The 15,290-nt window shown below is 34.7% G+C and overlaps 1 protein-coding gene across 1 annotated transcript; it reads left to right on the top strand.

Moving 5' to 3' along the window:
• Positions 1-3,037: 3,037 nt before the first annotated feature.
• Positions 3,038-4,900, top strand: LOC147386810 (uncharacterized). Its single transcript, XM_086424621.1, has 3 exons — positions 3,038-3,479; positions 3,780-4,198; positions 4,700-4,900. Exons 1-3 carry the CDS (start codon positions 3,038-3,040, stop codon positions 4,898-4,900), a joined length of 1,062 nt encoding a protein of 353 aa, XP_086280747.1.
• The last annotated feature ends 10,390 nt before the right edge of the window (positions 4,901-15,290 follow it).

Raw genomic sequence — 15,290 nt, 5'->3', positions numbered from 1 at the left:
ACCCTAAAATCTGTTGAAAGAGTTCGAAGCTTGTTGGATTCATTTAGTTCTCTCACCTTACTCACATATTTTAGATCGATTTCACTCCAAATCACAGGTTAGATTTTAGAACAATTTTCACTGTTCCTTGATTCTTCTTAACGAAATTTTAGTTTTTTTTTTTACTTTGGTTGGAGAAATAATATAATTATATAAGTTAGTTTGGAGGATCTCTATGTCTTATTTGATAATCTTTGTTAAATTTGATTTCAGTTTGATTTGTTAGTGTTTCTTCTGTTTAAATTTTCGATTTGATTAAAAAATGTTTGAGCTTACTTGTTTCTGAAGTCTAAACTAAGGATTTTGGCCTCTTAGGTTTGTTTGTGTAATATAAGAACAATTGATCGAATTGCATCATGGTTTAATCTAATAAATCCCTAAACAATGGTCTGGATCTTCAGAGTACTTTTTTTGTTTTTTTTCTTGGTTGCTAATATAAGTTTACTTTAAAATTTCAATTTCTTGTTGTTTTTAATGCAATCCCACATTAAAATGAATCTAATGAAACTAAAATTGATGAAAACGAAGAATTTTACAAATAATTACAAAAATGCCCAAAATGCCCCTTGATGTTCAACTTATAAACTTTGATTCCTAAGGAAATGTAATTGTGGATGAATTTCTGACAACATTCATGCCTATAAAAAAAAATTTAGAAACCTCACGCTTAGGAAAATTGAGGATTTTTACATAAAATGACAGAATCGAAAATTAAATTAAGCTAAGCAATGAAATTAAAATCTTAACTTAACCGATGAATCAAATTAAAATTAAAGTTCAATTAACCAATCAAATTAATATTAAAATTCAGTCAACCAAACAACTAAAATTAAATTCAATAAACCAATCCGATCAAATAAAAATTAAAATTCAATCGATCAATTCAAATAGAAATAAAAATTCAATCAACTAATCAAAACAAAAATTAAAATTAAAATCAACTAACCAAATTAAAATTATAACTGGCCAAGAAACAAGTAAAAAAAACTTCAAAAAGAATAGTGACATGCTGAATATGATGAAGTCAGTGAGGAAAAATGCACCTAAGACTTCAATAAGAAGACATAAAAATTCAACAAGAAACAACCCTAAAGATACTGTTTAACATGCTCTCTATATCTGAGAAAGTCATGAATGAGAAGAATGAAATGCTCACAAATCTTCAACAATTGAAAAATCTTCTTACTATGGCAAAATCCACTATAGACAGTCAAAACTTAAAATTATCGAACCTTCGTGATGCAAACAAAGTTCTTAGGTTTGACGTCAATGAGTTACAAAAATAAAATGCTAGACTTGAGCGTAACTACACTCAAGGAAGTTTGGAGTTAAAAAAACTTCTAGGAGTTCAAAATTCCTATGGGGATAAATGAGGTTTGGGCTATGATAGGTATATTTCTACATCACCTTTATCTCCTACTGTGTTTGTTCATGGATAATCATTTAACATTAAGAAGAATTCCAAGAAAGTCATCACATGCAACTTCTGTGGTGGAACGAGTCACATGAAATTTGAATGTATTGAATTTAAGACCATCTACCACACAACTTCACAGGCCCCTATTAGTAAATCTTTATTATTTGAAAAGAAGAAGCATGATGAAAGGAAGTCTCCGCTGCAAAATAAAGCTGAAAACACTAAGAAAGAGGAGTCTCCCAAGTGGAAGGAGCGAAGAATTCATCACCTCCTTACCTTCTATCATTAGTTTAAATCAATCGACGTTCATTAGAGGGAGGAATATTTCTGATAATATTTTGTTAGCCTATGAGATTTTTCGCAATTCACACCTCCCTTTTAGTTCTTTTTTTCTCTGTCAAAGTAGATTTAAAAAAAAGCTTATGATAGAGTTAGATGGGATTTTACTCTGAATATTCTCAATCAATTGGGGTATGACTGTAAATAGATCTCTTGGATTCAGGAATGTATAACTACTCTAGATTTTCAATTGTCCTTAATGGTTCTTCGTTTGGGTATTTTCCTAGTAAATGTGGGCTAAGACAAAGTGACCCTATTTCACCTTATCTTTTTACTATTGTTATGGAAGCCTTCTCTTGCATCCTTTAAGATAGAATTGAGCAAAATCTTATTTTATTCCTACTAGAAATAATCTTCCACAGATTTCTCACCTTATGTTTGCAGATGACATTGTTCTTTTTTCCAAGGATAGTGTTCATTCGGCGACCAACATAAAGCCCTACTTGACGATTTTTTCAATATTTCTGGCCTTCAAACTAATGTTGAGAAGAGTAATCTATTTTTTAGTGCTTCATATAATAACAAAGATCTTATTCTTCAAACTTTGTTATTTAGGGAAGGTAATTTACCTATTTGTTATTTAGGTCTCCCATTGTTTTCATCTCGTTTGACCATGTCTATATGTTACCCATTGATTGAGAAAATTTAGAAGCGTATTGAGGGTTGGAAATCAAAATTCTTATCTTTTGCTGGTAGACTTGAGCTAATCAAATCGGTTCTCTCTTCTTTTCAAATCTACTGGTCATCATATTTCTCTTTACCTAAAGGGGTCATTAACAAAATTGAGTCTTTGTTGAACAATTTCCTTTGGAGTGGGTCTTTTCATTCTGTTAGATGGTCCAAAGTTTGTTGACCTTTTAAAGAAGGTGGACTTGGAATTAGAAGGATTAAAGATTGGAATACTATTGGTCTAATGAAACTTTTCTAGAAAATAATTAATAACAATAGTCTTTGGAGTACTTGGATGAGAAGGAGATATGTCTCGCAAGGTAATATTTGGAGATGTAACCCTCCGAATGATTCTTCTTGGGCATGGAAAGGTATTTTGAAGGTTCGAGAAATTTCAAAAAATCACATTCGGTTCTTAGTGGGAGATGGTCGAAGACATCTTTTTGGAATGATCCTTGGCTAGAAGGAGGTGCGTTAGTCGATCAATTAGGAAGAAGGTTTGCTTTTCGAATGAATAGTAATTTGAATGCTTTAGTTTCTAATTTTGCCAGAAATGAATGTTGGAAAGGTCTGATGAGAGATGATATCAAACCAACAGAAATCGCAGAGTTAGTTGAAGCTCACCATCCTCTGTGGCAGAACGAGAATGATAGGATAATTTGGAAGGTAAATGCAAAGGGGGAATTCACTTTGAAATTAGCATGGAATTCAATTAGAATACATGATTCAGAGGTGAGGTGGCACAAGGTCGTATGGAATAAGTGGAGAATACAACGGCACTCTTGTACAACATGGCTTGCGATGCAACGTAGTCTGTTAACTGTCAAAAATTTAAGAAGGAGAGGTTTATTGTTGGTATCTAGATGTATTCTGTGTGGTATGGATGTAGAGGATAATGAGCACATTTATTTCAAGTGTAGTTATAGTAGTGATTGCTGGAAGAGGGTGCTGCTTTGGGCAGCAATAGAGAGAGAAACCGTGGGATGCATAAAAGATGAAATTGGAGCCATTGAAGGTAAATCGATCTTTCCAATTCTCAGTCTTATGCTTTGTTCTACATTTTCTCATATATGGCGAGAGAGAAACCGACGTATCTTTGACGAAAAAGAGCTGAATGGGCGGCAACTATGTCACTTAATTATGGCATATGTGTGCACTAGAATTGAAGGTAGTACGACTTCAAATACTGAAATGCTGAGGCTGATAAATTTATGGGGTTGTCATGGAACGCTGAAAGTGAAGGAAAGGCTAGTTATTTGATGGCTTCCGCCTCCAATGGGTATGATCAAATTGAATACGGATGGCTTAATGTCAGGAACAGGGGCTGGTATCGGTTTTACTGCAAGAAATAATGAGGGAGAGATGATCACGGTTGGTATGGGTAGATCGAATCAAACATATATTATCGTTATAAAATTGGAAGCAATCCTTAAAGGTTTAAAACATCTTAGAATGCAGGGGCACACAGATATTATCATGAATTCAGATTCGCTATTGGCTGTAACTTGTATTAAGGAGGAATGGAATACGCCTTGGAAATTGATTAGCATATCTAGAGATATTAGAAGAGAAATGCAGTGGTTCAAGTCAGCTACGATAGAATTTATTTGGCGAGAGACAAACACAACAGCTGATTGGTTAGCTAAAACAGGAGTTTTGTATGAGAATTTTTGTGTTTTAGATGTTTTAAGTGTTCCTAGGGACCTTTACCATATCCTCCGTGAGGATATAAATGTTTGCTATTTTCGGCATTAGTAGTTTTCAATAAATCAGGGTGGGGCCCTTTATAGCCTCAGCTTACCGATCAAAAAAAAAAAAAAAAGAATTCATCACCTCCCAAACAGAATAACAATATTGGGAAACTCTTCAAACAGATTGCTTGCCTAAACCTAAAACCTAAATAACTCTTCAAACAGATTGCATGTCCGAAAGATGCTATCCTCTTTACTAGTTTGGGTTATGGCAGAATTTGTGTAGAGTTTGAACCAAACTATACCTTCTGAGATTAGATCAAGTTAACAAGACATGATGGAAGTGTTATCAATCAGAAGATTTCCTATGAATGGAAACCAAAGCCATGTGAAAGATGCTCTATTTTCAATCATAGAAATGAGCAATGCCCCAAAGGTAGAACAAATGAAGAAAAGGAGAAAACAATCTATATGCCAAAACAAAAAACTCCAACTGATTTACAAAGATCTCATAACGATTACTTTAGTTAATCATTCATCTAAGTTGAATGTTACTGCAACAGCTATTGGAGAAGATGAACATTTGGCTAGTGATGTGGAAGATGAACATCGCTCAGATGATATGGAAGATGAACGTCGATTTGGAGCTAACATGGCAGTTGATGTGGCTTCTGGTGTGGGATTCAAATCTTTGACTGATCCAGCTGTCGATTTGAGAATGTCAAACACTATAAAAAAAAGTTAGAAAATTTTCAAAGGAAGCCGAACATTTATTGATCAGGGTCCAGAAAGGGTTTCTAGAGCCCTAATTACATAGACTTTGTCAATAAATTATACACAAAACCCTCTAGTTTGATATATTTTTTTCTTATTAGTAAGCCGAGGCTATGAAGGGCCCCACTCTTTTATTTAAACTGCTAGATCCGAAAATAACAAGAATTAATATCCTCCAAGAGGATAGATAATAAATCTACAGGGGAATTAGATGAATTGAAAAAACAAGGAACTACATTCATCACTCCTCTTCTCACTAACCAATCCGCCGTTTTATTTGCTTCTCGCCACTCAAATTCCAGTAAAACTGAATTAAATCTTCTTATAGCACACTTAATTTCTCTGACAAGGCTAATATGTTTCCATGGAGTGCTCCATTCTTCCTTTATTCCCTTGGTAGCCATCAACGAAGCTGAATTAATAATAATGTTCATATACCCCAGCCCCCAAAGGTGCTGCACTCCCTTTAGAATTGCTTCCATTTCGATTGCAATTATGTCTGTATAATATGAACGACCCATCCCAGCTGTAATTAATTCTCCCGTAGAATTTCTAGCAATAAATGCAAATCCTACCCCTGTCTCTGTCAAGGACCCATTAGTATTCAACTTTACTACCCCCATTGGAGGGCAAGTCCATCGAAAAACAAAGATCTCTTTTGTTTTCAACGAGCCATTACAGCCCCATTTATGTATTAAATTCACACATTCAGCCTTATCAGTCTTCATCCCTTCAATTCTGCCAGTTGCTACCCATTCATCTCTTTTTCATCAAAAATTCTATGGTTACGTTCACGCCAGATATGATAGATTGTCGAACACAACATTAAGCTAAAAATGGCTCCTACCGACTGATTTCCAATGAATTCAGCTTCCTCTTCAATTCTTCCCATGTTTTCTCTCTCAATAGCAGCCCAACTCAGAACGTGTTTCCAGTAGTCCCTGCTATACTTGCAGCTGAAAAATAAATGGTCATTGTCCTCTGCCTCTTTCCAACATAGCACGCACCGAGAAACCAACAAAAGACCCATTTTCCTAAGGTTTTCCACTATAAGAAGGCTACGATTCATTACTTTCCATGTTATAAAAGAATGGTGCGGAATTCTCATCTTATTCCACAGAACTTTATACCATGTCACAGCTGTATCATGCCTTCGAATTAAATTCCAAGCTAATTTCAAAGAAAATTTTTCATTCGCATTTTCCTTCCAAACAATCCTATCTTCTTCATTCGGCCAAGGAGGATGTGTAGACACCCCATTTTTGCATCTGTCTAATTCGACAATTCGTCACTTGGTTACCGTGAATTCCTAATGATAACCGCAAAGAACTCGAAAGCTTGTGAGTACTGTCCCTGATTTCTTCTATTTCCAATCTTTTCATCTCCCCTACTCGTTACGACTCGACATAGAAATTTACGCATGCTTAGGATCGCTACACCTTACTCTCGACTTAGCAAGCACGTACGCTTTAGGTTCGATAATTTAGAGACCTCGCTACATTAGGAAAATGCAACTTTGAAACATAGAAATAATCTCGTTGGGACTGAAAGAAACCTCACGCCAATTCGTCAAAATCTACAAAAATCGATAAAATGACAAAAATACCCTTTATAAATTTTGAACCTCCGAAAGACCTCGAAAGCACCTCCATTGCACTAAGAACATGATTTCTGGTCTAACGGGACCCAAACCGATGAAAACAGAGAAAATTAGGAAAAATCATAAAAATGTCCGAAATGCCCCTCAACCTCCAAATTCAACTTAGAGATCCCAATCCTTAGGAAAATGTAATAAAAATCGAAATCCGGTTAAAAATCCAATTTAAATAAAAATAAAACCCAATTAAAAAAAAAAGAATCAAACAATTAAAATTAAAATTTAAAATAAAAATTAAACAATTAAAATTAAAATTAAACAATCAAAATTAAAATTAAATAATTAAAATTAAAAACCAAACAGTGAAAATAAAATTGAAATCTAATCATCAAAGTTAAAATTAAAAATCGAACCCCATCAAAAATTTTAAAAATCGATCAACCAATAGAACCAAATTTAAAATCGAATCCAATCAAAATCAATCGATCAAACGAAACCTAATCAATTAACCCAATGAAAATTAAATTGACCAATCAAACAATCGGGAAAAATTAAATCAACCAAAATAAAAATCCCATCGACAAAATCAAAATGAATCAATCAAATAAAAAATAATAACAAAATTTTTTTTCCAATCAAACATTAAAAATCTAATTGATTATAGGAGAACCACCATACTACGAGTATCGTAGAATCCCCACCTACATTATCCTAAAAAGAAATGAGCCAAAGAAGGGAAAAATGTGTAAAAAAAAAAAAAAAAAAGAGAAGAAATTAGAAAGTTGGTTTTTGTATAAAAAAGAAGGACGTCTCCTTCCTTTGGAAAAAAAAAGAAACGTCCTCCTTTGGTCTCTCTCTCTCTCTCGGCTCTCTCTAACGTCCTTGGACAGACGTCTTCATCTCTCTGATCTCCCTCTTCTCTCCCTTACGTCCTCTTGGACAGCAACAAAGAAAGGAAGAAGGAAGGAACAGTGAGGAAGAAGAAGAAAGAAAGAGTTTCTCCTTCCTCTCTCTCTATGCACTCTCTGCCCTCTCTCTTCTACAGCCCTTCTCTCTCTTTGTTGAGCCAAGACCCTCCCTCAGCCCTTGTCTCTTCTTTTTTTTGGCTGAACCTACAACACAGCCTGCTGCTGTGAGACCTGCAACATCCTCTTACTGCCTAACTTTCAGTACAGCCACCTTCCTTTCCCATTCGTCTCTACTAGGTCCCCCCTTGCTGTCCAGCCCTTTCTTCTTCTTCATTACCACTCACAGTCCCTTCTCCAACATGTAGCTGCTATTTTTTTTTCTACAGACTGGTAACACCCACGACAGCAACGTTGCCCTCATCTTATACATCTTATAGCCACTAGACAGCAACCTTCTTTTCAAAATGTGGCCATTGCAGCCATCTCTCTGATCTCCTTCTCTCCCTCTCTGCCTTGTCTTTCACTTATCTCTCCTATTCGTCTCTCTCTGCCCTCTCGCTGTCTCTCCGTTAACTCCATTAAACCTGCTGCAACAAACTCTTCTCCACGTCCTCAACACAGCCACTCCAACAACCCCATTGCATTCACGTCACAGGCAGACATCTCCTTCAGCCATTACCTTCATCGCACGGAGCACCATCACCTCTCTGTTTAGAACTTTCAAGTTGCTGCTGTAGTGTCAGTGCATCTTAGAATATCCATCTCTCTGTCCTTGTCTCTTGGCAATAAATATTCACAGCCTTTGGGTCCTCCCTGAAGGAATCAACTCGTCGTCTTTCTCTATTAGGTAAGTTTATTTTGGTTCATTTTTATTTTTATTCTTGTTTTTTTTTTCTATGGCATAATTTATTGCATATTGATAGGATTAGAAAAACATTTTTAGGCTTTTTTTTTTTTTTTTCATGTTCTTATTTGTTTGCGTTTCAATAGGGTTAGGAGAATGTTTTTATTTTTTTTATGTTTCTATTTGTTTTTTGCATATTGATAAGGTTGGTAGAATATTATTTTATGCCTTTGTTTTATATGTTTTTTTTTTCTTGTTTTACATATTTGTTTTACGTGGGTGTCATTTTCTATTTTTTCCTTTTTTTTACTCATTGATAGGATCAGGAGATGTTTTTAGTTCATGTAATTTTTTCTATGTTTTTTAGATCGATAGGTCGAGGAGAATGTTTGTTTGCGTAGGCTTTATTTTTCTATTTTGTTCTTTTTGCATGTTGATAGGTTAGGAAAATATTTTTATTTCTCCATCTTGTTTATTTTTGTTTGTTATTTTATTTTATTATTTTTGCAAGTTAGAAGGATTAAAGGATTTTTTTTTATCATGATCATTACGCTCAATTTGGATTTACATGATTTATGATAATGTTTGAGCTCTCCCTATTATTTTGGGATTTTTTCATATGATCAGTATACCCTTTGACTTGATAGATATGCATGTTATTGAATGGTAGTGATTTTGACAAAATCGAAAATCATGTGTGCATGCTCGTTTGGTTATTTTAAGGATTCGATAAATATGAAATTTTTCTTGAGGATTTTTCTTTCTAATTTGAAAATTTCATGCAATGATCTTTGTCAATTTCCAATTTGGTGATTCTTGGCAAATCCATAAGCTTCTAATTTGGGACTTCATTATTCATATAATTCTTCCTTTTGGAAATTATTTGTGGACTATTGGAAAATTAATACTTGGAAACTTTCTAATATGGGATTGCGTAGTTTCTATTCTGGGAGAATATATGTTCATAGATTTCTATTTTAGAAATTTCATATTTTAGTAATTTCCCAATCTATAAGATCCTGCACTTTCATATTTAAAAGGTTCATGCTCATGGAAATTTGAGAGTCTCAAATTTAGAAACTTACATTTTTGAAATTTTCTATTTTGGAAAATGTATCTTTTGAAATTTCTAATTTGGGAATTCAACAAGTATTTTTTTTGAATTTAATTTGGGAAACTTCAGATTCCAATTTGGAGATTTTAAGTTCTAATTTGACAGTTTTTATTTTGGACAGTTTGGGAAATACTTGTAGGTGGAATTTCTTAATTGATTTTAGATCATGGAGTTAATCAAGCTTTTCCAAACCCTTCCATATTTTATGGAATTCAAAGAATGATCATGTAATAATTGGGACAATTTTAGCTATAGGATTTGTTTGGCAAACCCAACATAAATTGATGATGATGATTGGACTGTGACCTTGACTGTAGTCTTTGTATGTTGACCATATGATGATTTTGTATCATAGTAGAGACCGATCATGTTGATCAGGCGGGTTCGGTGCCTAACACCTTCCGAAACCCGTAATCTGACCCCTTATCCATCTCTCTGATCCGTGGATCGACCCATATCCATTTGGAGTTAATTTTGGTTCCTAGACCTAAACTAGGTGGCGACTCTCATTTCTCAAAAGTCCCCCATTAATAAATCAGACCCCTATCGCACTATTTAGTGAAAAAGGGTCGATGCGATTTCAGTAGCGATTCTGTTGGGGATTTTAGGGTCAAACTCGACCCGATCCAAGACTATCCTTAGGTTGACCTCTTGCTCAAGTCAACCCGGTTGACTCAAAGAGACTCCTAGATTTGATTACATTTTGTCTTTTCTTTCATTGATTTGTGATTGGATGTAATCAATTGTTGTATTCATTGTGATGGGATTGATGATTGAATGTATGTGGTTTGTATGGATGGAAGCTCGCAAAAATGCCCCGGGCGCACTTTGTCCCTTTTGCACACACTCACGAGCATGCATATATATGTTTGCATCATGACATGTCCTTATAAACCCCCGTAGTCGGATCCAAGCTAGCCTGGTTCTTCGGGAAATAGGGGATGACAGTGAACGCTACAACTTCAGTACAATACCTTCGGGTATATCAACTAGAGCATCACGTACTGCTTGACCAAGTAAAACTGGGATAGTATATCGGTGTTTCGGACTAAAGTGACCTAAGCTTTGTCCTAACCTAGCCTCAATCATATAGTGAGCTTAGAACCTTGAACTTAAGTGCGGTCCCACTAGGCCATGACTCGAATCGACTAAGAGTGCTCCCAGGTTGCTTTATTTAATTTAGCCAAAAGGTAAGAGGGTGGACCGGTCCACATCGCTCAAATTGAACCCGCAATACCAGTCCAACCCAATAAATGTAATTGATGAGACATACCGATCAATGTCAACTTAAACTAGTTAACCCAATTGGTAAATGGATCTTATGGATCAACATATAGACCGGTTGGACTAATTGGCTTAAAAATAGTGGATGAAATGATTCAAGTAAAATATTCAGATCCATTTGGTTGAATTAGCCCAAATTCAAATGGGTACACAGTCCTAATCATTTTTTGTTGGCCAATTTAATTCAATGGATTGAATGTTTTATAATTAACAAGATCGAGATTAATAAGAAGTCATATTAAGGGATGTATCGATTAGTACAATCTGAATCTTACTTTTTGAAGGTCGTGCAGTCCTTAATTATGATTCGAATTTTTCTAAGATTCTTGATCAATCAACAAATCATCTTCATGTAATCCTTTGCTCGGAATGTTTCATCGGTTAGAGACTTTGAAACTAACGGGTTAATTTAATAAACGCTATCAAGAGGGACTTTTGTTCTAATTGTTAAAACCTACTCTCAGGTCTTCAAGGAATAATCTACCTTTGATGGGGTTTCAGGATATCATTGCTCCCAAGCTTAAGCGTCTACCACCTAGTTGGAGTCGAGAGTCGGGTCGGTTAGAGCGAACATCACCACCAAGTGAACCATAAAAAATGACCTCTGAATCTAAACTTGCAGAAATTTGTAAGATCTTGACCGTCTTTGCAATGGATATAAACAACATCAAAAATAAGGTAGAAGTGCTAGAACATATATCTGAATCGACAAGAAATCCCCCTGATGATCAAAGGGGCAACTTAAATGGACTTATCTTATTAAGGTCGTGGGCCCTAACGTCCAGTCTAATTATTTTTAGAATTATTTGGACTGTCTATATGAACTAATTATCTTGCAAGGTAAGAATTCGGTGATGAAATCCAAATCTTAGTTTTAAAGTGCCATCCCCATAGGGTGTCTGGATTACTAATGTGAGATCAAATGGTGTAGAGTTAAGTCATACAAAAGCAATACAAGAACCCGCTTGAAATGGATTCGTAGGTGGACAAGTCTAACCTCCCATTCAAGATGGGGGATGAGTTAGTTGAGTGAAATTAGGCCACTCACTCTGAACTCATTGTTTGAACCCGAGGGTTCAAGACAGTTTCATCCCACTGTCATCCTTCTCTAAATCTATTACAGTTTGAGCCCTCCTAAAAAATGAAAAATTTAATTACAAGCTGCCAAATACAGTTTGATCTAAAAAATTTATAAATCAATTGTTCATTTAAATTGTCTAACTAAAAAATAAAATTTTGTTCTTCCAATCTTTTGACAGATCTTTCAAAGTTTCTTTTCTTTTGTAACTTTGCTTCAAATTTTCAGAACCGCAAAACTTTTACAATTTCTCTGATTGATGTGGCAAGATTCATGTTCGTATATCCGTCACCGAAATCTGAAAACTTGCAAACAAAAATTAGAAACCTAAAAAGTAGTCTAGAATTTCAGAAAAATAGGATAAAAACATAAATGGGATCATTGTGAGATGTTTCCTCAAATATGGACTTTTGATTCCATAAAAATGCAGCGGCAACGGTAATCCTACCAGTGGTGTTGTCTTTTTAGGGAGAAAAAGCTCTAAACGTTTTAAAGATTTTTCTGAAAAGTTGATTGTAATTATGGTCTCACAGAGATCAGAAAAAAAAAAAAAAAAATTAAACAAAAACAAATTGTTACAAAAATTAAGAAAAAGAAATACTCTCGAAATCCGAAATTTGTGACACGTTCTCCGGTAGCAGTGCCATTTTGATGAAGGTCTATTTGTGTCGCCTTTAGATTTATTAAAAAAAATTATATTAACTTACTTAGCCAGGGCAAGGAAGGGTCGAACCCAAGGGAAGGTGTGTGAGTTAATGAAATCAAGAAAATATTTATCTTATTTTTGAAATCAAATAGTGGATTAAAAGCAATTGGTAAATCTTTTTGTGAGATTAAAAAATAACGTAAAAATGAAAGACTGAAAAAGAAAATCATTAAAGTATTAGCGATGATGATTTCACCGTTAAGAAGTGATATTATAATTAAAACACCAAATTAATTCTTGATTTTTTTCTCGATCCAATTAACAATCAAATGCACATGAATAAAAAAATATTACTTTTAGAATCTGTGGTTATTTGAATCTTTAAGGAATATTTTATCAAGTAAATAAACTATAATAATCATACCCATGTTATGCATAATCCATCTTGAATGTATCTAAGTGGATTATCACTGTTAGGGTTAATTTATCACTAAGTTTTATTCCTTGGTGAAATAATAAATAATTAAAACAAAGTGCTGTAAATAGATGCAATGATGACAAAATCATCTTACTATTCGATTTCATCATCCTCTCTAATTGAGGGATTAGCTACGAGTCATCATAGATTTATAAAATATAAAAATTAAAAGTGGGTAAGTAAAAATAATAGGAACTTGAATTTATGATCTACCTTGAATCTTTAATCAATTTGTACAAGGCCTTTCTCTGATTGCAGAAAAATAAAATTATAGAAAATAAAACTAATCTTAACCTAAAATTCTCTCCCAAAAGAAGTACATTGGTCCCTTTTAAATATAAGAAAATTTGAGTCCGAAAGCCCTAACCCAGATTACATAGCTTCTACCAAGAAGACCAAGTCAGCACCGTTCTAGCGTGAAATTCCACGAGAATCCAGTGCCGCTTCCTTATTGGGGCTTCTGATTTCTAAATTTGGGCTGGAGCTCTTTAAAACAGCTTTTGCTCATTAAATCGGTGCTAAGCACCTTTCAAATATATTGATCAGGATGTTGCAATCTTCCTTTGAGTGTTTTGAAGAAAATTTATCACTTATTGAACAATTTTCTTTGGAGTGGCCCTACAATGAAGCATTAATATTAGCAAAAGAAGAGCAGTTCGAGACCTAATATGTTCGGAGAAATTGATTTTTTAGTTTTAAACGAGACCAAAGCCGAAAAATTTAGAGCTGCGGGTTTTCGTAGAAGCATACAGAAGAGTTGGAATTTTATAGATAATTATAATTCATACGAGTCAGGAAGAATTTGGGCAGGATGGAACCAGATGAAGATTAGAGTGAAAAAAATTTCTGAATCAGGCCAATAAATTCACTATGTAGTGAATCGGTTAAGCGACAATTCGAATTTTTTTATCACTTGTATTTATGCTGCAAATTTTCGCTCTGATGGAGTGGAGTTATGGAATTTGTTAATATCATTGGAAGCAAATATTGAAGCTCCTTGGGTAACAATTGGTGATTTCAACACGGTGCGTTTTAGAAACGAAAAAATTGGGGGAAATCTTGCGCCTCGTCGGAATTTAGAAGAATTTAATGAATGCATTAATTCTTGTAGACTGCAAGATATGACCACGACTGATCACTTCTTGTCTTGGAGCAATAAGGCGACGAATGATAGGCGTATTCTGTGTAGATTGGATAGAGCCTTACTGAACATCCATTGGATTCAAAAATGGGCAAATGTGCGGTTAAATTATCTCCACCCAGGGATTTCCGATCATTCTTCGATGAGTTTTAGTTTGGAGGACATTGTTAGAAATCGAAAGACTAACTTCAAATTGTTTACCTCGTGGATTCATCAAGAGGGTTTTCGTGATTTGGTAGAAAATGCTTGGAATACTTATATAGCCGGTAATCCATCTTTTGTGTTAGCTTCCAAGCTTCGTCTGGTAAAGTTGGCCATTAGGAGTTGGAATCACCATTGTTATGGTAATATTACTAGTAGGAAAAGTGTGGTAGAAACCAAGCTCAAAAATATCCAGCAGCAAATCCAAGTTGAGCCTCTTAATACCACTCTTGCTCATCAGGAGAGGGTAGCGGTGTGTGAGTTGACAAAAGAGATTGAGACGAAAGAGGCTATGGTTAGGCAAAAATCTCGAGTATAATGGTTGAAAGATGGGGATGCAAACACCAAGTTCTTCTATGCTTCTTTAGCTTCTAATATTGCGAGAAATGGGATTTTTGAACTCCTTGATGACTCAGGAGCTACTATCAGAGGTGAAGATTGTATTGGGGACTATGCTATTGATTATTTTCAGAAGGTATTTTCCCATTCTTCTAATGCCCATGGCCCTTATATTCCTTTTAAAAATAGACTATTTTTAGACCAATCTAACAGTTTATCTGCTTCTATTTCTAGAGAGGAAATTAAGTCTGTTGTCTTACAATCCCCTCTAAATAAAGCCCCTGGTCCTGATGGATTTTGTGCTGAATTTTTTACTTCCTTTTAGGATATAGTAGAAGAGGACTTTGTTCGAGCTAGTATGAATTTTTTAACACATGGTAAGCTCCTTAGGGAATTCTTATTGTCCTTATTCCCAAAGACAAAGATGCCAATCGTCTGGATAGGTTTAGGCCTATTTAACTGTGTAACTTTGTTTACAAAGTGATTACTAAAATCATGGCTAATCGTATGTCGAACCTCTTACCATCCATTATTAGCTTGAATCAATCGGCTTTCATTAGAGGGAGACATATTTTTGATAATATTTTGCTAGCCCATGAATTGTTTCGAAATTCCCATCTTAATTCTAGTATTCCCTTTTTTCCAGTCAAAGTTGACTTAAAAAAAACTTATGATAAAGTTAGATGGGATTTTGTGTTGAGTATTCTTGATCAATTGGGGTGTAACCAAAC

This window comes from Akebia trifoliata, chromosome 14 (assembly GCF_017979445.1).
Source record: "Akebia trifoliata isolate Shusen 1 chromosome 14, ASM1797944v1, whole genome shotgun sequence".
In the NCBI taxonomy this organism is placed as follows: Eukaryota; Viridiplantae; Streptophyta; class Magnoliopsida; order Ranunculales; family Lardizabalaceae; genus Akebia; species Akebia trifoliata.
Note: the sequence above shows the minus strand (reverse complement) of the source record. Positions and strands in the feature narration are given on the sequence as shown.

Coding starts and splice junctions, on each gene's coding strand:
- LOC147386810 (XM_086424621.1), top strand. CDS start 3,038: ATGAGAGATGATATCAAACCAACAGAAATCGCAGAGTTAGTTGAAGCT. Junction 3,480..3,779: donor TGAAATTGGAGCCATTGAAG/GTAAATCGATCT, acceptor GCTTAATGTCAG/GAACAGGGGCTGGTATCGGT. Junction 4,199..4,699: donor TCCTCCGTGAGGATATAAAT/GTTTGCTATTTT, acceptor CATTCATCTAAG/TTGAATGTTACTGCAACAGC.